A 27,964-nucleotide genomic window follows, 5' to 3' on the forward strand; every position below is an offset into this window, starting at 1 on the left:
GCCCAGACCCGCCACCAGGATTCAGTCCTTTAATAGTCCGAAACGGGCCGGGGTTACAGTCAGACAGCACAGAGAGCTGATATGCTGAGACATTCAATTCGTGTTTCCTCCGTGGAAATTTAAATTGAACACTTCCTCGTTTGTAGCTGACAAACAGTAGTTATTGCTCAAGCTGTAGAGAGAACGAGGCTCTTTGGAACACAACAGAATACAGGTAATTGCTTTGGAATACAGGCTGTGCTTCCATACTTTAGCTTGGAACAACAGAATCGACATATGTGGCCATTTGCCTTCTGCATTAAGCCTGAAAAATCAAGAAGAAAATAAAAATTCACCTCTTTTGGAGAAAAGACCTTGTGTTCGTGGTAGCTGGTTCCCAAGGTAACACCACTTTTGCACTCCAAACCACTCAAGTCATGCCCAAGGTTTCACGGCACTGGAAGCACTGCATCAGTGCTCACTCTGCTTGTGACAGGCCGTGTGTGACACCTGGCTACAGACCAAATCCCCTCATTTATTCCAGGAAGGATACTCCTTGCAGGCACAAAAGCGACTGCTGTGGCTGCTCCACGCACCAGCCCAAACATCCTGCAACAATTTGGAAGGCCAAACCCTTCTGGTTGAAAAAAGCTCTAGTTTCTATGCCCAGCCTGTCAGATACCTGTCCTGAAAATGCCGACAAGCAGTCACATCTTTAGCTGCTGTCCCCAGAGCTAACCCAATTATTAAGGTCCACTACTTTCATCTGTGACAGGACACCTGGGAGTTCCAGCTTAAATGTCCCTGCCTTGGGTGGAATATAAATCACTAAGCAGCTAAACTTGATTTAATAAAGGAAGGGCTTTGGGCTATCATTTCCATCATCCAGCATTTCATTTTTCTCCTTCACCTCCAAGTGGGAGGTAACTGCCTCATCCTGAGAGAATGAGAAAATAAATCATCCTTGAATCACAACACGTGAACAGATCCCATGAACGTGCAGCCCTTGAACACATGGAGGAAGACACCACAGCCTGTGTTTTGACAAGAAGAAGACGATGGTGCCTAGCAAACAAAAAGTACAGTACAGCTTTAGGCAACTCAGCACGTGACATGCTTTGGCCAGGTTGACACAGGACTGTAAAAAAAAGACACCTAACCTAGGACTTCATGCATACTATATAAAGAGTTTACATTTCAAAATACAAAAAGTTCTTGACAATTTACAAAAGTTAAAACCAAAAGAAGCTCGTTTTATTACCAGTCAGATCACTGCTAGTTGTTTCAAAGTTACAGTATGGATAGTCTTTGGTTTCAACAGAATTAATTCTGACTTGCTTTGCACAGCACATATCTATTTGTAGTTGTAATAAAAAGCTGATTTTGAAATAGGAAAAACAAATGTTCTTCCACAAGTATAAGCCAGTTATATACATCCTCACTGAAGGCACTGTAGTTTCAAATTATCTGTACAGTTGCAGTAGAATTCTAAGCCACTCCCAGAGCAAAGCCTAGTTTTGAAGATCCAAAAGATTTGCAGCAAACGACACCATGGGCACAGTGTCAGAGTTGCTCTGGGAAATTGCTATAGTATATACAACCTGATGCAAAAATTTCAGTCCAATATGTTTTCTATACATAAGATGCTCACCATATTATGATCCTTCAAGAAAACAGTTGTCAGTTGAATTCTCTGTTGCTATGAATATAGCCCAGCAGCCCTTAAGAACATTTTTGAGAGTTTATGATCTCATGATATTGAGCAAACCATTCTAGTGCAATCAGACCTACACCAAAAAGCCTCTAGATTTTCCTATTATTTCAAAGTACTCTACTGTGATGATGTACAGAAGTTGAAGTGAGTCTTGTTGACTTATGAGTTTGCTTAGATAAATAAACTTTAAATACTTTATTACTATTTGACACTGCATATTGGTTAATTTCTGCATGCCTTATGTACTGTTTCAACATCAAGAAATAACTGGACTAGAAAAATCATTTCTTGAAACTGTTACTTCATTGCTTTATTAAAAAATGATAAATTTATATGAAGTACTAATAGCTTAATGCAATAGCTTGAAAAAAGTGATTTTTTCATTTTCCATCAACTTAGGGCAGTGGTTTTACAGTTAAGGCTGCTGTTCCTCTAGAGCTTTATGCAGAATTTAACAAATGCATGTCCACTACTTCTAAAAAAATTGATACTTATGAATGTAGATAAGGATTTTTAAACAAAGAATAAAGACTAAATAATGTTGATGAAGACATGTAATCAGTCTAAAAACATATCCAGTTTAGATACAGGGCAAGGGCAAGATGCAGCTATCCAATCCTTTGAAAAAGACCTTAAGGATTTAGGTGTAATAGAGAAACTGTCATTTGGAAAGGTTTCTACTATTTTTTTTTTTTTTTTTGCAAGGCTTCCACTTTTTTATTAGTCCCTTAAATCTCTTGGGAGAACTCCTTAGCCAATTTATTTTTGTTTGGTTTAAAGGGATCTCCTTGAACTTAATCACAGTATCAAGAACTAATACAAATTTTTACAAGTAGAATTACAAATAAGATAGCTGTGAAAGATTTCTCTTCAGTGCATATGAACAAGGCTGAACAGCTCTACACAATGAGCCCAACTGTTGTGTGAAGAATCCCTTATAACTAATGCATTGTTCTCAGTAATATACACACCCCTCAATGTAAATAAGCACCCCCAGATTTTTCTAACAAACATTTCAATTGAGTCATTATCAGCCCAAGGATTGAATGTTCCATTCTTTGACTACAGACAATCATACCACTAATTTGTAATTACATTTTTAGTAGAAAACACAGTCGAAGTCTTGAAATACAAAAAAAGTTCTTAAAAAAACCACCAAGAACTATGGTACAGAGACTGGAGCAGTTACTGTGTCTCAATCTGAAAAACCTGACGCCTACCAGCAGATAACTGACAGAGCTTTGCTTTAAAAGGAATGGGGTTTCCAGTCTTTTCCCTTCTAACCCAGGTAAATGCAGTCCAGGAATGCCAAAGCCCACAGTGATGAACATGCCTTGACAACCCTTGAAATCTCCACACAGGTCTGACAACAAGATCTGCTAGTTGTCTCCTTCAACCCTTCTCTTGCGAACTGTAATGAGAGGAAACAAAACGTTTTATTCTTTTATCATTGTAGCTAATTTTTGTATTTCACATCAACAGTTACTTTGCTGCATAAAGTTTCACACAGGACAAACTTCAGGTAATTAACACTTGTGCTTCAGCAATGCTTATTGTGTTATTCATTAACAGCTTCCAATTCTTGTGAGGAGAGACTTGTGGGAAACATGAATCATTTTATGTTTGTATAAGCAGATTTACCCAGGACTCTTTTTTGTTTGGTTGGTTGGTTTGTTTTTTCAGTTTTCTGATGGTGGAGAATTAAGTTTACATGGCTTCAAAACAAACAGTGCAAGTATTTCACAGCATATCTAATAGGATTTATACACTTCCAAAAAACAGTGTTACATTCAATAGCCTAAAGCATTTCATTGATTATCAAAAAATACTCAGTTGTCAGAAAATGCAAGAGCAACAACATTTTTTAAATAAAATTACTAAAGCTGTTAGATTTAAGAACATCCAAGACTGACTGACTGGAGTTTTGCACATTTGTATTATTTTCAGTTGATATTTTCTTTTTCCCCTATCAAATTGTGTTTTCATTTTCTGTGCAGACACAAAAAATTAGGCTAAGGGTCTTAGAAACTATATAGGGCATCTCCATTTTGTTTAAAAAAAGTGGAGCAAGGACATCTATAAAAGAAAGTGATTCTTTTCTCAAATCCATTGGAAATTGTCATGTCACAGTTGAGAAGTTCGACAGTTTGCGTTCACCTTTACCTTCAAAATGACAGAGGGAAAGCTCTTTTGTTTCCCTCACTCTTCCTTTCTCAAGAAATGCTTTAAGTATGGTCTAAAGTAACAACCAGAATAAAATCACACGAGAATTTCACTCTTTACAAAGCCCATGCATTGCTCACTTTGACTTATCTCCATTTGAATCCAAAATTCAGTGACAGAAGTTGCACACACCTGCATTCAGCACATCACAAGAACAGATGGAAGAGCTGCCAACCTTAGAGTTCTCCAATCATGCAGATAAAAGCAACATGGACACAGTTTCAGACAAAGAAAAGGAAAGTAGTACAAGGGAGAAAGAAGATGTAGAATATTTTTTTAGAAGAAACGTACAAAGGCAGAAATGAGAGACTTTGAACATCTGTTTTCAGTGCTCAGCACCCAGCTGGGAATTCAGAGTAACCTGTCTCTGGAGCTTCAGGGCTGGAGAGGTGAAAAGGTATTTGAAGAAACTTTAACTCGCACAGTCCAGACTAAGAAAGCAAAGAGAAAAAAGGCAAGATATCAATAGAAACATAGATTTCCAACAGCCAAACACTAAAATGAGAACTAGTCAAAAGAGAAACCTTAAAAGAAAATAGAGGCACCTGAAGAGAGATGATGAAAAAATAACTGGTTTAGAATCTATTTTGAGAAACATTTGTGCAACGTCTGAGTGTCTTTCTTCTCTCTCTTTGCTCTGCTCTCCTGCTCTCTTACTCTACTTTCCATCTCTCTCAGAGCTGTTCTCCACTTTAAAATTTATTCAGAGAAGCAGCAGATCTTTATATCAAATGACAATTTCCTATGCCATTCCCTCTAATGTACTGCTGAATGACTACAACTCAACTGCCTGGCCCATTTTCAGGCTGATAAGACGTAATCCTTGCCACAAGGCATCTGAAGCAAAAAAGTTTAATTAAATGGAGCTTAAAAATGTAATTCTATTTAAATAGCTGGACCACATTATCTTGTATTTGAGGGCTTCAAGTATTTGACACAATTTTACATCCACAGGCTGTATATTATGAACCAATTTTCAGCTGCTCCAATTGAGTTGGGCTTATAACAGCTGAGCTCCAGCAGAACTCACTCCAGCAGCTGAAGATGCCAGTGCTACCTGGGGAAGAGATAACTTAACATAAGGGAAGAGATGACTCAGTCCCAGCCTCTGCACATGACAGGACACTGAGTTTCCTTGCACCAGCAAACCAAACAAGACTGGGTGTACTGGTATTGAAGTGGGCATCCTGCACTACTAACTTCAAGCACTGCTTTTAAGGAAACAATCTTATCTGAAACTGAACAAGCAAAACTACTATTTTCCCTCCCTTTGCCACAAGATGTGGAATTTGAATGTTCTTGTTCTAGACTATGCTAAAAATCCTCAACTCAAACACCTGAACACCCTGCAACAAAATAAAAAGAGAACAACAAGCAGCAATAGAAGAGTAGGAGTAAAGCACAGGAGAAATCTGCAACTGAAATCTGACTCATATTCTGCTATACTGGTTATGTCAGCAGAAAAGCAGACACCTTTAAAACATGTGCCACACACCCATTTAATTGTCACTCCCTACTGTCTTACCCAAATCATTATTTTTTGTGATAGCTGCAGCTGCCCTGGCTCGAGGTCCCTGTTGTGTGAAATGGTATCCAAATTTGAGGATCTTGGTGTTTTCTTCAAGCATCTTGGCAATTTCTACTTCTGCAAGTGTGCCCAGCTGCTGCCTCTGTTAACAAAAAAGGTACACATAAGCTCTGTTGTCTTCATGTATTCACCCTAAAAGAGCTCAGAATACTTATATCACATTAGTCAAGAAACTCTTCATTTTGATTACTTTAAAAGGCAGAAGGTCATAACATAATTTTGTGCACTTTAAAGCACAATCAAGCACAGAAGTGACTAAGAATCCACTTCAGTTGGACAGTTCTGAGACTTAAGGGCAATCACTCATGGGGTTAAGATATTTAAAAGTAAAATATTTTGGGAAGTTTATTACAAGCTGCCTTCTAAAAACATTCAGTCAACTAGGATAGAACATTTTAATTATGATATTACCACCACCTCACTTACCTGATTGTCAATTTTGATCTCTGTCAATGTTTCATTGTCTTTCAGTGCATCGACCAGTGCCAAAATTCCAACTCCAGTGATGAAATTTGATTCTATGTTTAAACTTTTTAATTTTGTGTTTACTCTCAGCATATCTGCAAGGGCCTTTAAATGCAAGGAAGCACCATTAAACTTTTGAATTTTGCTGCATTACATCACAGGACACAGTGATAACCATTTCCACTCATTTAATAGCAGCACAAAAGTTCACAGACACCTCATGTAACTTTGCAAGTTTTCACTTACTTGAGGCTGAAGTGAATCTTCAACCAGGCATTATCTACATCCTCATTTTTTATAGTATTTAGGCAAGAGAAGGCCTGTCTTTACCTTTCTACAAACTAAAAAGCTACACAGAATATAAATGGTCTGAAATTAGCATATTGGACCCATTCCATCTTGTAAGCCTGCACAGCACACAATAAGTAATGCAGGCTGCTAAGTGAAGGCCAAAGAGAGGGCGTTAGTCAACTGAAAGGAGAATTAGATGGGGTTAATTTGTAAGCAGGAGGTCTGACTTTCCAAATTCTTCTGTCTACAGATCTGGTATGAAGAGGTAAAATGCAAAGCTCTAAGAGGTAAAATGCAAAGCACAGTACCAGCATGTAGCTAAAAGCACTCTTAGGGAAATGGCATAGAGCTGACCTGATTTCTGAGAAAACATGAATAGGTAACTGCTGAGATTTACTGTTATAAAAATAATAACCTTTAATTATTATTATCAAGTCACAATGCAAAAAAACCCAAACAAAACCATAAAAAAAAGTCTTCATTGTTTTTTATTACAAATGTCATTTCTACTGAAAAGGAACTTTTAAACTGACCCCCCACAAAAAGGCTTTCAAGTGTGCATTTGTTCATTGAATGGAGTCTTCAAACTGGTTTTCTCTCTGGTCTAAAATTAAAACAAGTGCAAAAGATTGTCCTGGCAAAAGTTAGTGCTGTTTTCAGTTGTGTCAAACTAGATACCTTGGCTAACATTACACTTCATATGCCAGTGGTTATTTTACAACTTTCTTCAACCAAAACTCTAGTTCTTCAAAAAATATTATGAGCTTTTTTCAGTCCTCAAATGTACTTTTTTTAAAGGTAATTTTGAATAGACTATTGGCTTGTGGAACAAACATTGGGAGTGAAACAATTAGAAAAGAAAGAAAAGCAGGAAGGAGGTTAAACAGTGAAAAACTGAGGGAAAGGACTGGAAAAAAAGAACTCTCACTTATTTCGTACATCTGGTGCGCTGCTGCATACTAGTCAACTAGTAATCATTTGCCAACTTTGATACAACAAAGGCTTGGTAAAGAAAACATACTTTACAGTGTAACAGAATGCAATAGTTTTCATTCCTAAATATCTAAACAGGATTCAGTTCAATCCCTTGCCACTCTCTTTCCATCCTTGCAAACTCTCCAGCAGGTTAGCGTGAGTACTTACAACAGCAACAGGGTCATTGCTTCGGGTGGCTGCAAGGCTGAAACTCTTCACATGCTTGTTGGTTTCTAAGGCTTTTGCAAATTCTTTCAGCGTTGGAATTGGTATGTTCTTGAATTAAAAATAGCATTTCACTCTCTTGAGATATACAAGTTTATCCCCTCCCCCTCAAATTCTTCTACTATCTTCATTACTTTACAGCAAAGTGTACTACAATTTTACCTATCACTGGTCTCCAGCAGCCTCACAGCAAAGGCCTACAGGTGTAGCAAAGCTGCATGTAAGATGCAATGGCTATGAGGGCCAATTATATAAAGCAAAGTCATCTCTATTACACTGATGCCATTGCCACAACAGAAGTGTTAAAAATTTTTAACTGACTAGGAACTGTTACTGACCAAATGTACATGAACTGAACATTCTGCTAACTTATCAACATCAAATTAACCTCTCTCAAATATGAAAAGATTTGGAGCTTTACACTGGTGAAACCATTAGCATCTCAATCTCTGTGTTCTATTAAGAATAATTCCAGAAATTTCCAGTTTATAGTTTGATAATTTTTACAATGCAGTAGCAACCAAACTTAAAAGGAATAATTTTAGATCATTAATTAGGGTAGGTAATTTCTTAGCTTATTATTAGGAATTTTGGTCTGTTGTCTTTTTAGGCATGTAGTTTGGCTAGCATTTCTCTATTGCACAATATTCTTAAACCATGTATTTTATTTTCTTCCTTTCCTAAGAGCAAGAAGCAGCCTGGGCAGCCCGTCACAGCTGCCTGCACTGTAAGTCAGCAGTGCTACTCTTCTGTTTGCTTTCATGCAAATATACAAAAGTTTTAGCCATGTTTACAAACACAACTGTTAACACCTAGGAGCAGTAGCTGCCCTAATTGTCAACAGATCTTTTGGACAAGAATGAGAAGGATGTCAGGTACCAATATTACTTTGTTTGCAATAGCAGTAACTGAGAGCTCATTAATTCACCAAGGACAAAGGGTTCAAACAAGTAGTTAACTCCAGGATGGTGAACTGCTGGAACTGTCACCAACTTGGCAGCAAGAGAAATCTGGACTGGCAGTAAGAAAATCCAAGACTTTTTAAATACACATTTGGCAAAAGAAACCAAGATGGCTTACTGGTTTAGCTCCAGGTTCCTGAGATTACACACATTGCAACATTCAGCAGAAAGACTGCTGTACTTACACTAAGCTTATCATGCTCTCTACAGAGTTTTACAGTTTAACAGTGTCTTCTTCTGAGAAAAAGCAGCATATTTACTGCAGACTTCAAGTAATTACCTTAATGTTATTTAGATTCACTTCAACAAGACGAGAATCATTATCTTTAATCCTCTGCAGTGTCTCCTCCACATTGGTGGGATTTGGTGGCTCATCAAAAACAGGCAACATTTTTTCACCTTTTACTATATCTGAAAAGAAAGGCATTGGATTGTAATCAAAGTGGTCACACACATTCACTGGGAATGACACACATACTAAATATTTACAGAACCACAGAATGTTAGGGGTTGGAAAGGACCTCTGGAGATCATAGAGTCCAACCCCCTGCCAGAGCAGGACCACCACAGAACCTAGGGCAGTCACTCAGAAAGGCATCCAGACAGGTCGTGAAAGTCTCCAGAGAAGGAAACTCCACAGCCTCTCTGGGCAGCTGGTTCCAGTGCTCTGTAACCCTCACAGTAAAGAAATTTTTCCTCATGTTGAGGTGGAACTTCTGTGCTCTAGCTTCCATCCATTGCCCCCTGTCCTATCACAAGGCACGACTGAAAAGAGGCTGGCCCCTCCTCCTTGACACACACCCTTCAGATATTTACAGACATTGATAAGATCCCCTCTCAGTCTTCTCTAGAATAAACAGCCCCAGGTCTCTCAGCCTTTTCTCCTAAGACAGGTGTTCCAGTCCCTTAATCATCCTCCTAACCTCTGTTGGACTCTCTCAAGTAAATCCCTGTCCCTCTTGAACTGGGGAGCCCAGAACTGGACACAGTACTCCAGGTGGGGTCTCAGTAGGGCAGAGCAGAGGGGGAGGAGACCCTCCATCAACCCATGGGACACACTCTTATTACTGCACCCCAGGATACCATTGGCCTTCTTGGCCACAAGGGCACATTGCTGACCCATGGATAACTTGTCCTCCACCAGACTCCAAGGATCTTCTCCACAGAGCTGCTTTCTAGCAGGCTGGCTCCTAATCTGTACTGGTGCATGTTGTTATTCCTCCCCAGGTGCAAAACTCCACTTATTCTTGTTGAACCTCATTAGGTTCTTCTTTGCCCAGCTCTCCAGCCTGTCCAGGTCATGCTGAATGGCAGCACAGCCCTTTGGTGTGTCAGCCATCCCTCCCAGTTTGGCAGCATCAGCAAACTTGCTGAGGATACACTCTGTCCCCTCATCCAGGTCATTGATGAAGATGCTGAACCAGACTGGACCCAGCACTGACCCCTGGGGGACTCCACTGGTTACAGGTCTCCAACTGGACTGCATCACTGACCACTATCCTCTGGGCTCTGTTGTTTAAAGATAATTTCATCAGTCTGTACCTCTCTCCCTCACCCAAAGAGCATACCATCCTCTCCCAACCATATTTTAATAAAGTTAAATTCTTTTCCAAAGGTCCCCACAGCCCTTCTGCTTTTCTTGCACAACAGCTTTTTTTTGAGAAAGCACATAGGAGTTTAATTACAAACACAGAGATGAAACCTAGAAACCAGCACACACAAATGGAAGCTTATGCCTAGTTTTAGCTCCAAAAAGTGACTTAACTGCAGAACAGAACTTAGTGTACATATATTTTAATTCCACTTTTGCCAGAACTCAGATAGCAACATTACAGACACGCACATTTCCAACTCAAGATGAATAGTCTATAAAGAATGTTGGGGCAACAGAAAATGGTTAATGCTACAGTAACTGTGTGAAGTACAAAGAACTAATTTATCTAACACTTATGTACACACTTACTTGAGAAGCTGTCTTTGTCAATCCCATTACTGCTTCCTACTACATCACAGAACTGATTGTTTGTTATCAAGTTGGACATGCCCAGTATAGCTGTAAAAGGAAAAAAAGAAAAAGCAAACAATCAATTTTACTGTTCCTGACTGATTCAGCTCAGATGCTGAGTTCCTTTGAATAATAATTGATGTTTGTAAAATACCCAGCTTTCAGTACAGGAAACCACTGAATTTCTGTATAATTCAAATAAAAGTAGGAAAATGTAAATAATTGTAGAATTTTAGTTGCCTTTCGTATCTTAGAAAGATTTTACCTCACCAGGTTCAAGCATCCAAGTTAGAAGTTCAGTTCAGTCACAAAATTCTTGACTGAAGCTTTAGGAATACAGGTACACAGCAACACATTCTTTTAGGCAAGAAAACATTGTAGTGTACACAACAAAATAACTGTCAGTCTGAGGTTTTGAGTTTGAAAATCAGATCTCTTTTGCAGGCCAAAATAACCTGCCTTCCTAAAAAATGACCACAGATCAACACAGTTCATACACTACAAGCAAACTGGCATATAGCATGGTCTAGTTTCTGTCACAGCTACAACTCCCTATAGTCCCTTCTCAGATAACAAATACACTGCTACATTAATATAGATCTTTCTCATCTAAATACACACCAGCCCATTCAGACTTCAAAAAACTAACCTGCAAGGTCACCTAATTCTGTGTCTGTGGCACTGGTCAAGGCTTCCTCCAGTTCTGGATCAAGAGAGAATTTATCTTCTGTGTAAGACTGGACAGGCTTCTGCTTGGGGATAAATATTTTCCCTGGAGTAAAGAAAACAAAAAGTCTGATGTTATTTTGTATTATATAGCCACTTATTTTTAAACTTTTCTGTATCTAAGGAATCCATAGTACATTTAGTAAATACTGAGAAGAGTACCAAGTACAACAAAAAGGAATGGGGTTTATTATGTTTGTTCTTGTAAGTCAGAGATGAGGAAAGAGCGTAAGTAAGAATATAACATTAATTATTCCAAGTTTTCAGGAGTCTGTACCATGACTCCTATCTTACTTGTTTAGGATTAGAAAGTAAAATATAAGATTCCTAGAATTAGAAAGTAAAAGGATTAGAAAGTAAAATATAAGTCTCCATTGCACATTTTAAAAGACCTAGAAGAAGTGCCCATAAAGAAAATCTAGTATCACTGGATTATCCTCTCAATAAAAAAGGGACCCAGGCAGAACTGTAACCTGAATATGACAGAGAAATAAAGTATCAAAGAATCATCTGAAATCATGGACCTGAGCAAATACTGCAGTTTTACAGCATACATGGTATTTGTGATTTCAGATGTTAACTCAGGCTTGAAGTAAAAAAGGAGATGGCTGAGCTGCTTGAGAAAGCCATGGTTTGTGAACAGCACAAAACAGGGTAATAGTTTCCCTGCCAATTACACCCTTTTCTAAAATGGTACTTAAAAAGGTCACAGATGATTCAACAGGAAAAGGAGCAGTAGTAATATCATTCTGTACCAACTCTTCAGTCATTACAGACACATAAAGGGAAAAGTTAGTTTAGGAGACTTAGTTTATGCATTATAAATGGAGGTCTGTGTAGTTAGCATAACTCCTCTGTATATATTCAGCTGAAAAGTTAGGATAAGAAATCAAGAGTATGAGAAAGCTTTTCAACAGTTATTCTGAAAAGAGTTCAGATTTGGATGATTTAGAATTGGTCTTTCAGAACAAAGAAGGCTACCACTGGGAATGAATCCAGGAGAGGTACGGGGTGCTTAGGTTCAGGACAAATGTGGTAAATAAAAGCTCTGGTATTGTGTGAGAGAACAAAACTGATACATTTGATAGAAGTAATTCACAACTAGAGAACTGTGAATTTAATCTTAACAGCTATTCCAAGTCTTTCAGACTTTCCAAATTGCCTGAGCTGTCAGCAGACAGAGCAGTGGGAAAGGGGTTCCAGCCTCCTTTAGTTATTTCCTGGGGTAGGAAGCAGTGCTGATAATCTTCCTATGATGTCTTGGTGCTAATTCATGAACCCACCCTCTTCCACATTCATAGCTAAAAAAACATTTCCCCACATGAATCATTCTAGCTCTTCCCAATTAGATGATGAAAACCCACCATGCACCAGAGTCAGACCAGCTGGGCAAAAGCCAGAAGCCTAAGATTTTTTTCCTCATGCTGCTTACAAGTGTATCTTGTTACATTTGGCCTAAGTTTGGCATTTTTAAATACCTCCCACTGACACGAAGCTTTATAGGGATGTTTCAGTGTAGTTTCTGGGAAATTCCAACAATGCAGGATTTTTGTTTCACCAACTGTGGGAAGCAATGCCTGAAGTTAGCTCCTGTGCCCCACTGCAGACACAGGCATAAAAAAACCCAACCTTCTTTTCTCTTCCTCTGGATTCTCACCCTCAATTACAATAGTTTGTGGTTCCTTTTCTTGTTAAAATAATGCATTATCACTAGCACAGATTATGAAGAAGTGTATCAGGTTTTCCTATGACAACATAGTCTGATGACCAAGATCCGTTGCTAGCAACAAAGTATTTTTATTCCTGGGTTGCTATCTCTTTGGAAAGTTGTATAAATGGTCATTACCCATATTTAGAAGCAGAAAATAAATCCCCTTATATAACTGTACTGACTACAAACAGTAGCTGAAAGCAGCTGACATGCATTGCCACCCGTACCCCAGGTTTGATGGACAGTGTCAAACTGTTTGTGGTGATCCAAGATTAAAAGAAAACCTTCAGAAATTGAAGGCTTAGGTAGCAAATGTTTCAGATTACTTTGATATAAGTGATACAGTACATTTCTACCCCCAATTTTTATTTTACCAGCATCACCTACTGGGGAGAGAACAATTTTCAATTTAAATTGTAATTTTCAGAGGAGATACAGGAATGTTTGACAAGGTTTTCATTAACCCATGAGACACCCTGAATGGCACGTATAGAGTCTAATGCCTTTCATTAGCTATGTTTGTGTTTCCCCTCAGTAATATTGACAAGTAAAAAAATGAGGATTTCAGAGTACAAGGAAGGAGAAGGAAAGTGTGATTTGAGCACTGGAGCCTTCCTTCAGGTCACCCCATTGGCAGCACCAGTGCAGCAGTGAGAGGGAGGAGGAAACTGATCTCAATTAAAAGCAGCTTTGTAAAAATATATTTACACCTAGATCTACCTCCTGGCTGGTTCATCACACAGTACTCATAAAAATAAGTCCTTTTCTTGATGTTACTTAATTAATTCTTAATTAATTCTTAAACACATAGGTTAGAAACTTCCGCTTCTAAGTATTTGCTTCCTAAGAGCAAGACTGTATTTAACCAAACATGCCTTGACTCTTCAGATAACCTAAAGAGAGAGAGTACATTCAGTTTTTATAAAAGTAAAAATGTTAAAAGCCACTCCCCTCCAGAAATGTTCATTGCAGCCAACTCCAGACACATGAACTGGGTGAGTAGCAGTTTTTGTTATAAAACAGGTCACACCCTTGTGTATATAATCTCTCATTCATTGGCTTCATCCTGTTCTAGGCCAGAGTTCGGAGGTTTCCAATGCACATACAAAAGCAGGTCCTTCCCACTCCCAACTTCTAGTGACAAACTTACTTCAAAATGGGTAAGACCCCTGTGTCTCTGGGGACAATGATCTATACCTCAAGGCCTGCTGCCAAGACAGTTTTGCAATTCCCTTTCCCCCTTACTAATGTCAGCTTTTAAAAATAAATAAAATTAAAAAAAAAAAAAACACACATCTGTGCAGCCCAAGAGATAAAGGCTTTCTCAGCCCTCAAGTGGAACATTTCCAAATAGCTGAGATTTGATCACATGAAAAACATGACATCCTCCTCTTCAGCCAACAAGCACAGCAAAGACAAAGCAATACAACACAAGAGGTAAATCTCAGAGATGTTCACATCATTTCAGTAGTAAGTATATATCCAGGTCTTCCATGCCTTTAGCTAAGATGCTCAGTGATGCCCATTTCAGGATTAATTCAGAGGCTTGCTTTACTACAGAATGAGCTTTGCATTTCAAGTTCCACACAATCGTCTTGCTCAAAAGGCAGAAACATTGGATGATGCCTGTCGAAGGGCTATGGACATTTCATATACAGGGTCACAGCATCTAAGGTAGGACTGAAAACCTTGCAGAAGCCAGGTCTGTTCAGGGTGACCATGCCCTGCATACTGCTGGTACTACTCTCACACATCCTGCAATCCTGCCCCTACGCTAGCAGGCAGCAAGTGGCCACAACATGCAGATCACCAATTCTTACCATGTAACAGAGAGGTTCATCAATTCGCTTGTAAGCACAATTTAATGCTTAATTACTTAATTCAACTTACAAGTGACTCCCTCATGTCTCACTGTAGAAACATGATGTTATTTGTTATCTGATTACAGAGCATGTAGCAGTGAGTTAGAAAACTGTTCTACATTAAGGCTAGACTATCAGATGTTATTTTCTTCTAGTGGCCTTGAATGGAGAATGTCAATTTGACAAGTTGTTTCTCCAAAGTTCCTGCAGGATATTAGCTTCATTTTACAGCACGTAACACTCTTCCTTTAAAGACCAGTGTTTGAAAGACAGAGAACTCAGCACCCCAAATCCTGCTGCAACAGAAGCAAATGGTGATCTAGAGCAATAACTGAGCAGGGCAGCACCAGAAGAGCCCCAGCCAGGTGACTACAGTTTCAGCCTAACTATTTTCTGGGTGATAGAGCAGGAAAAAACCCACACCAAACAACAACAACATTAAAGCAGAAGTTACATGAAATGCAAAACTACACTGAACAAACATACCCCATCAGGAATGCAGAGGGAGAGTGGAGGAGCAAGTCATGACTAAGAGAGTGCAAAGGCTAGAAATGCAAAGCTTAGTTTACATAATAATTTGCTAATGCTTTGCACTATACAGCACAAATGATATTAGATATGCTTATCTCAGGTGCAATAGTTCTCATATTTTATTGTTCCAAGAGAGTGAGGAGCAGTGGTCAGACTTGGGTCAGATGTGTGGAACACACTCAAGCCCGACAGACCCCAGTGCTGAAGCCTCGCTGCAGGGTTCAGAGGGCAGATCCTTCTCTGTGCAGCATGCCTTGTAAAATCTTCATGACAGACTTACATACACAGACAGGGACAAAGCTAGATTTGTTGCAATTATTACCAGATTGCTCTCATGAACCTATTGAACAATGGTTTACTGTGTGATTCCATACTTAATTGGAACAGAATGTGACTTAAGTCATTAAATTGTGATAAAAACAAAGTACGTTTTTAAGGATGTTTTCAGAAATAAAATCAGGCACAGGAAAATGCAATAGAATATAATTTAGGGATTGTTAAGCTTCACATTTCTTTAGCACTACATCAGGACACTATTTCAGATTTTCCACCATCCCTTTGATGAGGGAAACTGAAAAGGTTATTATCCTTCACCTTCTATGAAATGAACTTAGCCTTCCTGCCTCCTCCTGCTCATTTAACAGAGCATGAATTTCCATACTAAACATTTCTTTCCACCCTTTTAGTTTTAATGAAAGTAAGCCACATTTAATTTTTAACATTATTTTCTCTTATTCTGTGGTACTAAAATAAATTATTAAAAAGTTATTAAATATCAACTTTTTTTTAAGAGAAACAGGAAATTTTACTAGCTAAAGTGGTATGATGCATTGCAACATCCAGACAGGCTGATATTTAGTAATACTTCATTACATAAAGGAAATGACATTTGATCTTTCTTAACCAAAATCTGAATTACAGCTGGACCCTTCTGTTTTCCTGCATGTTTCCCACAGATTTTATCTACCCAAACAGTTTTGCCCTGTACATGTAAGCTGATTTTAAAGAACCACCTACCTAAATGAAGCATTAGTACTCACAGAATCATAGAATGGTTTGGGTTGGAAGGGGCCTTAAAGGTCATCTAGTTCCAAGCCCCCTGCATGGGCAGAGACACCTCCCACTAGACCAGGTTGCTCCAAGCCCCATCAAACCTGCCCTTCGACACTTCCAGGGAGTGGGCAGCCACAACTTCCCTGGGCAACGTGTTCCACAGCCTCACCCATATACTAAAGAATTCCTTCCTAATGTCTAATCTAAATGTGCCCTCTTCCAGTTTAAAGCCATCCCACCTTGTCCTCTCACTACAAGCCCTTGTAAAAAGCCCCTCCACAGCTTTCCTGTAACCTTCAGGAATTGGAAGGCCCCTATAAGTCTCCCTGGAGCCTTCTCTTCTCCAGGCCAAACAACCCCAACTCTCTCAGACTGTCTTCATAGGAGAGCTGCTCCAGCCCTCTGATAATATTTGTGGCCCTCCTCTGGATTCACTCCAAGAGTTCCATGTCCTTCCTGTGTTGGGGGCTCCAGAACTGGACAGAGAACTCCAGGTGGGGTCTCACAAGAGCGGAGTAGAGGAAGGAAAAAAGTTTTTTCTGCTTTTCCTTTCTACTTTCTTTTCTTCTGCTGCTATTTTTTCTATTTCTTTTCTACTTTCTTTTTTTCTTTTCTACTTTCTTTTTTCTTTTCTACTTTTTACTTTCTAACAAGAGTAAATCCCCCGTGCCCAGCCTTACCCCTGAAGGAGCAGGGTACAAGCTAGCCGGGCAGCAAGGGATTCCCTAATCCTGCTACGTGGCCCCAACATACCTAAACTCAACCACGTTAAACCATTAGGCTGCCCCCAACATACACCAGCTAATGTATCAGGCAAGAAGCAGATCAGAGAAGGAAGCAGCATCACACTGTGCAGCCAAACACAGGATCAACAAGAACTTGCCAGCAGAGGAGGTACCATAAAGGTGCTGCTGCTACAGGCACCTTTGACTGCCCTCCACATGCAGTGCATTCTGTTATCCTTAACTCAGCTGCTCCTACAAATTCAGTCAGCAAACTCCTGTTCTCCTGTCAGCAAAGGAGTGTCACAATTATCATCTCTCAGCAAAAGTGGTGTTAAATTGCACAATAAGGCAAAACACGGTGTATGAAGGAAGTAGCACATCACATACAGTGCAGCACATTATGAAGTCACAATCTCACTGTTACATCAAGGAAAAGAAAAAGAGACCAGCACTGTCAAGTAACAGCTACTTGATACAGGCAGAGAAAATGCAAAAACCCCCACAAAATTTACACTGAATACTCACCACAATCACAATCTTATATACAAGCTCAACAGATGAATGAAGATTCATGTCTGAAATAAGCAATGATTCACACCAGAGAATTAAGTAGAATTAAAGGGTTTCAAACCCTTAAGAAGAGAGGAGTCTGTTCCTCCTGGGCAGCTGGAATACAACTTATCAAACACTTGACCTGCCCTGCTGCTGGGGAAGGTTCAGACAAGCTGGGATTCACAGGGAGTACACAAGCCCTGTGGTCACAGCTAAAAGCCTTCTCCTGTGCCTATGTGCCCAGCACAGGACAGGGAATTTCTGTCCCTAAATACCAACAGTGCTTAGTAATGCACAACAATTTTGGCAACTCTTGTATTGTGGGAAAAAGAGGAATAAATCTATTCTTACAATATTTAAGATACACATCCTTTTTAAATTTCCTCCTGAAAACCCATCAAGTCAACAAGACGACTAGATTCAGAACAAAGATTTAAAATCCCAGGCTTTAATAATGTGTCCACTCATTGGGTCAATATTTCCATGGTTTTTAGACCACAAACCACTGCCAGATTTCAAAGCTTCTTGCAATGTTAGCTCTGTAATTGGTTAATAATAACCCTGCAATTTTACTAAACCTCTCAGTAAGGATAGTAGAAAGACAACATGATTGCATACACCACTTGCCTGGCCTTGTCAACCTACAGAATCTTTGAACATTATTGAGTATCTAGCATGACAACATTCTATGTCTGTTTTTTAAATTAAACATAGTATTACAAGCGTTGCTGTCTACACTCAGCACCAGAGGGTGTAAAGCCACAGGCACAACGACAGCATTTGTTATTATTGACACAAATCAGGGGTAGCTCTTACTTCGAGGCTGCCATCCCCATCTTTGATAAAATCTTTGAGTCTTACTTCCTTCCTGTGCTACATGCAAACAGCTCCCGAGCCACAGCACCACAAAAGCCTTGAGCAGGAAGCCCCTGGCCTCTGCTCAGAGCACTCTTTTGGAATTGCCACCAGCTGAAAAGCATGAGAGCTGCCAGCGCTCCAATAAACTTTGGTTCACAGTAGTTCTGGCTAGTCCACTTGAGAGGTTTCCTAGCCACCTACACCGGAAAGGGTGGTGTTACCTTTCTTTTCTCTGGTAAAAGGCACATAGTCTTCCCTGTCTTTGTGCTCAAGAGCCTGCTTCTCCAAATAGGCAAGGAGTCGTTCCCTGTCGAAGGGGCCCGAGGCCTTTTTAGCCGTCTGGTCTTTCTGTCGGAAGCCTGCGGGTAGGAGCTCGTTCTGCAAAACAAAGTGGAGCAAATCAGCACAGCCTGGAAAGTCTCATTTCCCTGTTCCTTCTACCTCTCCAGGGTTCAAAGCCAATAGATCATCCTCTTTAGGCAATCTTTGATCCCTTGCCAACTTCCTTTTTTTTGGGGCAGGGGAGGACACAAGGCAATCTATTCTTTCCATACCAAGGATATAATTAAAAATAGAGCACACTGCACTCTGAAGAGGACTGAAGCAATTCTTTAAGTACAATAGCTCCCAGCACTAGACTTGCTAGTTACTTTGCATGTCTTTTCTAAAATGAACACTGTCTGAATGAGCAGTAGTAAATAAAACTCAGCTACTTCCAGTTAAGACATACAGCAAGAGACTGCTTCCTTCAACACTTACACCCATGTGTTCCTAAGGCTTTAAAACAACTGCCCATACTATTGTCTGGCATTTAACAGAGTACTTCTACTTCTGATGTGACTCAAGGTGGGGTGGATTTTTGCTATCATCAATGTATTTCATATAAAGAAAAAAACACACCAAAAACCAGAAAAAAATGGAGGCTATTAGTATGGAAAGAACAGAACGTATAGAAATTCAGGCCGACATAAATGACAGCCAGTCACTTTTGTCAGTTCTCCTCTGTTATAGTGTCTATACAGCCAAAGCCAATTTGAATAACAGTAATATCTTGCAGCATAACAAAAGAGATGATCACAGTATTCTTAAATGAGCCATGAACGTCAAAATTAAACTTAATCCTGGTACTATTACAGCAAGAACAGAAAAGCAGGAGATGAAAACATGAGTCCTGGGGAATTAGCTACAGTATCATTAGTAGACATAACTCGGCTTTTTATAACAGAAAGCTAAGAGGTTCCTTCTTCAATACCCCATGCTGACATAATCATTCAGGAGCTGAGTAACTATTTGCCTCCCCTTTGCAAAGTCAGCACCAGGACAGGCACAGATACGGGATTCAGAAGAGGTGAGCACTTTCCCTTTCCCATCAAACTCCAACAGGAGAAGCAACAAAATAAAAAAGGATGCAAAAGGGCTCTTTACCAGAGAACACTGGAAACAGGAAAGTTAAACAGCTCTTTCTAAATAAACTTTCTTTTCAAGAACATGACTAAGAACAATTTTTATTTATAAATAAATCCCAGAAAGCTCCTCCTGACAATCCCTTTTTCCGTTTTCCTCTACTGCAGTTGCATTCACGTTGCAAACAGGAAATAAACAGTTGAAGCACTATATATACACATATTTATCTGTAAATCAGATCATTAGCAGACTAGGAAAAAACCCTGTCCAAAAGTATACTGTACCACTAAGGAAAAAAAAAAAAAAAGTCTTGATTTTTTTCAGACTAGTTTCTGAACAAATGAAAAAGTAAAACTCAACCAATACCTACCTCAGGGTCAAGATCATCCAAAACAGTTTCCAGTTGTTTCAGTTCTTCTTCTGAAAGTTTGCCAAGAATCTCATCCTCATCAAGATCTTTGTACTTGTCCAAGTCCTTTCGAAATGGGAGCGTCATGACTTGGGCAGTAGCAAGGCAATCAAACACTTAAAAACCCAAGTCTTATTCTTAACCAGGTCTATTAAAAAAAAAAAAAAAAAAAAGTTTGAAAAAAGAAATAACCATAGTTAGGGTAAATATCCCAATGACAAAGTGTCTTCAACCTCCAAATACATCTCTAAAAGGGAAGCTTTTTAATGCAGTATTCATACCTATCTGTTACCCTACAACAGACAGATATCATTTGGAAGCTGTCTACATCTTGCTTCTTCACTGACAAAACTCCTGTCCTGCTGTGGCCTTTTCCATCAGTAGCTAAGCTATGTATATTTTCAGATGAAAGCCAGTAACCAGTTTTCCAGACAAGAATTCCAAGGCCATAATTCCCACAGAGCAGGGCAGGCTGCAGGGAGAAGATACCAGCTCTACCTAGTATTTACAAGTCCAGCTTAAAGCCATCAGCTTTTACAGATGCTGCGTTCAGAAGAAGAGTTAAGATGTTTTTGTTGCTGCTGCCGTTCAAGGGCAGTAAAGTAGAACTTCCCTACAAACAAGCAGATTGGTTATTACTGACTCATTTCCCTGTGTATCACCTACAGAGGGAACAAAGGAAGTTTGCCTCCAAGTTAATTATAGCACTACCATTGAAACAACATTCTGTTCTGTCCAAAGAAAATTAAAATGCCTTGATGAAAGGCTTAGGGAACACAGCATCTAAGTAGCAGCACTCCAGAAATACAGAACAGACTACACAGCTGCTCAATAATTACTATACCTCAAGGAAACTGGGGTCCTTCAAAAGATGTATAGGCTATACAGTACTTCTCACTGACAAGGAGAGCACAGGGAACCTCTTTTCTGAGTCACAATTTTTTAGCATTTGGCTTGGAAAAAAACAAGTTAATAATGGCTGTTGAGGCAGAGAAGTTGGTTTCTCTCAAGTTTCTGGAAAATGTTCTGGGATTCTCCTTCCTTTTGTTCAGCCAAAATTCCTGCTTCAAGTTGAGCACACACACACAAAAGGTAACTTGAATGACCCTCTGTAAGTGAGGAAGAGTGTCTGTAACATATTTGGGAAGCAAAAGCTAGATCCATACGCTCATTAGTCTCCCTTAACCCCTTTCTCAGCCCTGGAGAAACAGTCAGCACAGATCAGACACACAGCAAACATTATTTGCTCTCCAACAAGCCACATTCCAGTTCAGACATTCACACCATGTGTTCTAACTGCATTACTTGAAATCTACGTTTACACTGCACTTCAAAAACTGATCACTTTAAAGTTATTGCCTCTTCAATAAAGGGAAGAGAAGGGTAATATATATATATACAAACACTATAACACAGAATCCTGCTTACAGGATTCCTTCACCTCACTTGTTTACATCAAGAAAGGTCTCTCTGGCTGTCAGCTACAGCCAAATATATATACTGGTGGTATTTTAATTCAGAGACACAGAACAGACATGAGCACATAAAGGTTCATCCACGCTATTGGTCAAGTTTACCTGTAAGTAAATCTGATTTTAACAACTGCCATTGCAAGAACAATAAATTTTCAGTTCCTACCAACCTCTACACCTGAATGAGGAATACATTTACAGCTATTTCCAGGATGTTTGTTTTTAAAAAATATTACTGATACAAACATTAGTGCTTACTTGTAAATCACAGTTGACATCAATATGACACAATTCCAAAGCTGAACTACCAACTCAGGTAAAGTTCTCTCAAACATAACAAAAACCAAGATGAATTCTCAACTTCAGGGTAAACTATGTCAAAAGGACAGTGGCGTCCTCTGAACTAAACCCAACCACGTTAGAAGAGCCTGGACCTTTCTGCAAGAGGCCTCAGAGCCAAGAGCATCCAAGTTAATGGCTGCAGAGAACACAGAGGGTAGTGCACCTCCATTTTCAACGCCGTGCTCCAAGAGTAACTAAAGGAGTGCCTCTGTGGTCTAGAGTGCCACCTCCTATGGTTTTCATAGTCTCCTGGTATTTGTTTCTCCAGGTGCATAGTAGCTGAAAGACAATTAGCTGATAGGTGCAGCAGATGCCACACAATCTGCATGCAAACTTCTCATTCCTAGAGCCTTAATGTTTTGCCCTTCATTACAGTTTAAGCCATTACACACTATCATAAGAGAAAAACATTTCCTGCAGGCCATTACACAGCATTGTTTGTGACCAATCTGCACTGCCTCAATCCTACATCAACACACTGCTGTCTACCACATTTCTGCATGTCCATTTGCATTCAAGTATTAAAAGGTGCAATTTTAATGGGTATTTATAAGGAGAATACTGCTCTTACCATGAGAGAGAGTAGCACTTCATAACCATACGTTTTATTCACACAGACTATATTTCCTCTCTATGAATCATGGTAAAATACTGTCAACCAGAATTAATTACCTTTTATTTGCTGCATTGGTCTACTTTATATTGGAAAACTACTCAGCCTTTATAATACATTAATTAATGTACAGGTCATAACCCTTAGTCTCTCTTGTTTCTATAATATGATCAAAGCAGCCATTTCAAATTCTGAGCTATAATGTTCACACACATTTAAATTTAAATGTAAAGAATTCTGGGTATATTTTCTAATACCAATCAAAAGTATTTTTTAAAATATGAAAATGAGTACTTAAAATGAAAATACTTAACACAAGACATCTTAAAAAAGTTGTGATGATAGCACTGGTTAGCACGTCTGTCCTACACAGACTGCTTGGTAACAACTTTGAGAAACATTCCCTACAAAAGAAACTACAGCATATATGACATTCGTATATAACATGCTAAAAATCAGGTTTTAAACCACGGTGTCAGGAATTCTCATTGCCTAAAAAGGGCAAAAAGGCCAGCTGAAGCCTTAATCTAATCAAACAAGCCCCTTCACCTCCCATTAAACACATTTGGACCTCTTTGCTCTCCATCGCTCCCTGCAGCACAGAGAAAGGCACATGCACAACAAATTATCAGTTTTTAGAAGCAGCAGTTATTAAACTGTGAACATTTGTGGCATGTCTTACTGCAACATCACAGGCAAAACTGTAACCATCAATTTTGGCTTTGCAAATACTCTGTACTCTCTCAATGAGCAGAGATAGTTTTCTTCTAAGTATCCTTCTTAGCTTTACCATGGAAACCTTATATATAAGTCAAAAGGGCCAATACTCTTTTTTCAGGTATGTAACTATAAGTTACTATAAGTAACTAAGTTCTATAAGCACTCTAGCAACTTCATTGTCACATAAGAAACATTTAGAAATGGAAACAAAACTATCACTTCGAATCAATCACATTTAAATTCTCTGTCAAGCAGAAGAACAGTTGAAAAATCCACAATGAATATATATTCTGCTGGACATTACAAAGACAAAAATCTTGCCATTACTCCTCCACCTGAGAAATCAAACAACTAAATAAATGAGAAGACAGCAGTAACATTACTTTTAGGCTATTTTATAATTACCTGAATCACGCCCTGAAAGACTGTCAAAAAACTTTCACACACCTCTTATCTACAACTTAAAAGACTTTTGTTTTCTCCTCTCTGAAAGTGTATTTAAAAACCAACCAACCAAAAGATTCCAAAAATAGCCAGCTTCCAATGTTCTTTCAAAAATTTACCCCCCAGAAATTTGTTGCACTTAAGAAGACACAATTTCTTGGGACCCTAACAGAAGTTACTTTTAGTAGTAAGAGAAGTATTTCTATTTCTTTAGAAATATCTTACCCACAGGAAACTAAAAGTCCACTGTAAATGGTTTCTGTAACTTGGATTTTAAAATAGAAGTGACATCATGAAAAACAAACCGAGCCGGTTTTGGCCAGCACTTTTGCAGAGTTCACTTTAATCTCATTTGTTCCTTCAGAGCCTCCTTCCACCCAGCCTCTGGGTGAACCCGACCCAGAGCAGGGGGGTCTGGAGCAGGGGGTTTCACAGAGCTGTCAGCATTCCTGCACCAGCCAGGGCCCCAGACCATCCCAGCTGCCAGAAGGAGCCTAATCTGAGCCTTTCCCCAGGGAACCCCTATGATGGCAACAATTTTATTTTCCAGTGTGCGAGATTACCCAGAACTGTTTATGAAGAATCTGCTGCACTTGAAAGAACTGTCTTTATTTACCAAAGCTAGGAGAAAAAAGAGTAAATATAAATATACCTTAATCCCAGCAGGTTCCTTGGGATGTTTTTGTAGTGCCTTACAATAATCCTACCAAACGGCCCAATGGTGCTTTTCTTAGCAGAAAGCTCTCAAAAACCCACCTAAGCCTTCTGAATCTTCTGCCTGAAGATACAGAAGTACACAAACCAGGTTCTCCTGCCCAGGGAACCAGCAGACATTCCCCAGCCCAAAGTTTATGGAGCCAGCAGGTGGCAGCTCATCTTTATCTATGCTTTTTTGTCAGGGTAAACGGTGTTTTCCAGGCAGCAAGGAGTAGCTATTCTGGGCTACTTTGCTACAAAAGCACACCCAAGGATTCATTCTGTTCAAAGAAACAATTCACTATGTTTTAAACACAGCAAACTGAACTTTCCCAACTTCATGTCTGTCCATACAGTGACCTGGGGAGTGAAGAAGGACAGACAGCTACTGCTGAGTAACTACATGGATCATGAAGATTCTTCCACAGTGAAGGAAATGGGAAAACACCTCTATGTCCAGTTCCTGACAGCTCCTCCTCTGTATTAGAGGGCACCTGGAACCAGATAAAGCCCACTCCGCTCTTTTATATGCCCTGTATCAAACAAGGCAGGACTAGGACACAGCTATCTTGTAGGCAGGGTGCTCTGCGTGATGGCTAAGCCACCAAGCTGGCATTGTCCCATAAACTTTACTCCCGTGTGCCTGTTGCTGAAAGCCAGCCAGCCACCCCGCAGGGCTGCAGGGACATACCCGTCCGGCCCAGGATGGGCAGAGCCGGGCACAGGAGCCTTGGCAGCACAGGAGGTGGCATTTCAGCACATCCACCCCCAAGACACTTCCAGCCGTGCTCGAATGAGCTGCAGGGCAGGTGTTACAATCACAAACAAAGAGAAGGCTGGGATAAGCTAAAAATCCCAGTTCCTGCAGGTACTGTCCACCCTGAGAAGCTCCTCCTGAAGAAATCCCCACTCCAGCTGTCCATTCCCTCTGCCAACCTGCAGGACAGCACCACCGGCCTGGAAGAGGGATGTTCTGGCATAAATGTTTTTTCAGACACCTGGACTTTCTCCACTAGAGAGAGACGTATATAAACATTCCTGGAGGAACTGCCTACAGGTGTTTCAGTCAAAAAGAAACTTCAGATGCAAACTATGTGAATGTTTATAGAAACACTGAGAAATCTGTATCCATTACAAAAACGTGGTGAAACTTACAAGCCTGGAACGGGGTGGTAGAAGAAATTCACTATGTACCCATTAGGTGACTTAGGGAAAACTCCCCAGCACTACCTAATTTCAGGCTCTCCCTTACACCTCAGACTGTCTTTCAAGCTCTGTACCCCTGACACAACACCAGGACGCTCCTCCTGAAAACAGATTCAATACATTAACAGCAAATGTAAAGCATAGAGCAGCCTCTCTTATTTTCAAGACAACTTGTGCCTAGCCCCAGAGAAACAGCTTTCAGAGGCTCATGCTGCCAGCTCGTGTGGAAGATTCTCCGGCAACGCAGCAGCCCGGGTGTGAGAGGAGGGAACGGGAGCCCCGGCCCGGCCCGGTGCAGCCGCACCGGGAGCCCCGGCGGCAGCGCAGGCAGCCCGAGCCAGCCACGGCTGCGCCGGAAAAGCAATTCTTCCGTAACTCGGTGTCATTAAACTGCACGCTTAAAAGTCGCGGAAAACACATACAGCAAGCTGCAAGAATCCTACAGATCTACGGGCAAAGATTTTAAAGCCACAGGTTCCGGATCTCACAGCAAAGTTGGGCGCTGGCTTAAAAAAAAAAAAGTAGGCAATACCCTCTTCCCTCAGCGCCCACCCGCAGACACCCCCGGCCCCCGCACACAGACACCCCCGGCTCACACAGACACCCCCGGCCCACACAGACACCCCTGGCCCCCGCACACAGACACCCCCGGCCCCCGCACGCAGACACCCCCGGCTCCCCTCGGGCACACAAACCCCCCCAAGCCCCTCAGCAGGCGCACCCCCCGGGACAGCCCGTTTCCCAGGCAGACCCCGCCCCGTGCCCTTCAGCTCAGCACCAACCCAGCCCTGACCTTCCCGCTCCGGAAACCCAACCGAGGGTCCAGCCCCCCCCCCCCCCGCTGAGCCGCCGGTGCCCGGGGCGCCCACCCGGCCCCGCCACGGCCCCTCCCGCCGGGCTCCCGCCGCGCCCTGGCAGCGGGCGGAGGGCTGTGGCCGCCCCGCCGCAGCCTCCCCGGCACCCCCGCCGAGACCTCCCGGCGCTGCCCGAGCAGCCGCGGCCCCTCTCCGGCCCCGGCCGCGGCCCCCGGCACCGCTGCCCACTCACCCGGGCGGCAGCAGCGACCCAGCTCCCTCGGCCGCCGCCAGCGGCCCCGCCCGCGCCTGCGCGCCGCCCCGAGCGCCACGGGAGCGGGAGGCCCCGCCGCGCCGGGCCCGGCCGGGCCGTGCCGGGGCCCGCCGAGCCAGCAGCCGGGCGGGGTCCGGCCACCGGGGGCCCGGCGGGGACGTGGAGGGGGCGAAGCGTGTCCCCGGGCCGCGCCGCGTGCCTCTGCTTCCCGCCTGGCGCCGCCCCGGCCGTGCGGGGCCTTCACGGGTTTAGGGCACCTGAGGCTGACGGCTCCCGCCCCTCGGCACCCCCGGAACGGTGTCCGGCTGGGGAGGGCCGGCAGCTCCACACGTGCCCCTGAGGAGCCGCGGCAGATGTGAGGGACTGGCGGGGCCCAGGTGGAGGGCGGGGGAACGCAATAGAAGAGCAGGATGTGAGCTTGGCCTGAGATGTGTCTGTTCCAGCTCCTCCCAGCAGGCACAAAGTGCGTGGCCAGGGGGTCAGAGTGGCCGGGCCCTGCTCCCCCTGCCAGACCAGGGGTGCCCCTGAAACTCCTGGCTGCATTTACAGCTTTCTCTATCCTTGCTGGTCTCTCTGGTAGCTTCTTTTCTCTCTCCTGTGGCCTCTCCAGGTTCCTCACCTTCACCTCTGCCTACCTTTCTGTTTTCTCTGTATTGAAAATGTGCAGCTTCCTCCTCTGGGCTGTTGGGCAGGGCACCGGGGAGATGAACCCCTTGTTCATCTGCCTTATTGCTCCCTGACCCAACAAACAGCTTAATTACAGGGAAACGGCTTCTCCTGCAAAGCTCTGGGCCAAGAGCACCCTCAGTGCTCCCTCCTGTAGGCATGTAGCAGCAGGAGTCCAAACACCAACGGGTGCTGTTAAGGGCTGGTGTGTGCTTAATGAGCCTGAATTTTTTGCATGTTTCAGCTACCAAACATGATGTGCTAGTAAACACTGTGTGCTAGCAAACATTAGCTAAGTGCAAGTTTTTTAAAAGCTTTATAATCTGGACAAATTTTCTTGAAAACAGTAAAGGACCTTACCTGATTTCTTATGTGCTCTGTCGATGTTTGGTGTACCTGAAAGCTGGAGCTGCTCAAAGACAGCAGTCTTCAGAGGTCTGGTTTTACTTTGATTGATGTTGGAAGCAGATTTTCCACAC

The 27,964-nt window shown here is 41.5% G+C and overlaps 1 protein-coding gene across 5 annotated transcripts; it reads right to left on the minus strand.

Annotated features, from left to right (window-relative positions):
- Nucleotides 1–15: 15 nt before the first annotated feature.
- Nucleotides 16–26,938, minus strand: LOC127388551 (tropomodulin-3-like). Of its 5 annotated transcripts, none has more exons than XM_051628179.1 (11): nucleotides 26,799–26,935; nucleotides 20,220–20,406; nucleotides 18,667–18,823; nucleotides 11,077–11,199; nucleotides 10,386–10,475; nucleotides 8,703–8,833; nucleotides 7,404–7,511; nucleotides 5,931–6,074; nucleotides 5,442–5,586; nucleotides 3,027–3,104; nucleotides 16–304 (listed from the first exon to the last, which is right to left on the minus strand). In XM_051628179.1, the coding sequence occupies exons 2-10, from the start codon at nucleotides 20,343–20,345 to the stop codon at nucleotides 3,073–3,075; spliced, it is 1,056 nt and encodes a 351-aa protein (XP_051484139.1). In that variant the 5' UTR covers nucleotides 20,346–20,406; nucleotides 26,799–26,935; the 3' UTR covers nucleotides 16–304; nucleotides 3,027–3,072. The 5 variants fall into 5 exon arrangements, 2 of the variants coding, with proteins under 2 accessions (XP_051484139.1, XP_051484138.1); XR_007890401.1 differs by lacking the exon at nucleotides 16–304 and adding an exon at nucleotides 4,208–4,347 and having other exon boundaries at nucleotides 1,212–3,104; nucleotides 26,799–26,938; XR_007890403.1 differs by lacking the exons at nucleotides 16–304; nucleotides 26,799–26,935 and adding exons at nucleotides 4,208–4,347; nucleotides 21,103–22,598 and having other exon boundaries at nucleotides 1,212–3,104.
- Nucleotides 26,939–27,964: the final 1,026 nt, after the last annotated feature.

Source organism: Apus apus, chromosome 10 (genome assembly GCF_020740795.1).
Source record: "Apus apus isolate bApuApu2 chromosome 10, bApuApu2.pri.cur, whole genome shotgun sequence".
In the NCBI taxonomy this organism is placed as follows: domain Eukaryota; kingdom Metazoa; phylum Chordata; class Aves; order Apodiformes; family Apodidae; genus Apus; species Apus apus.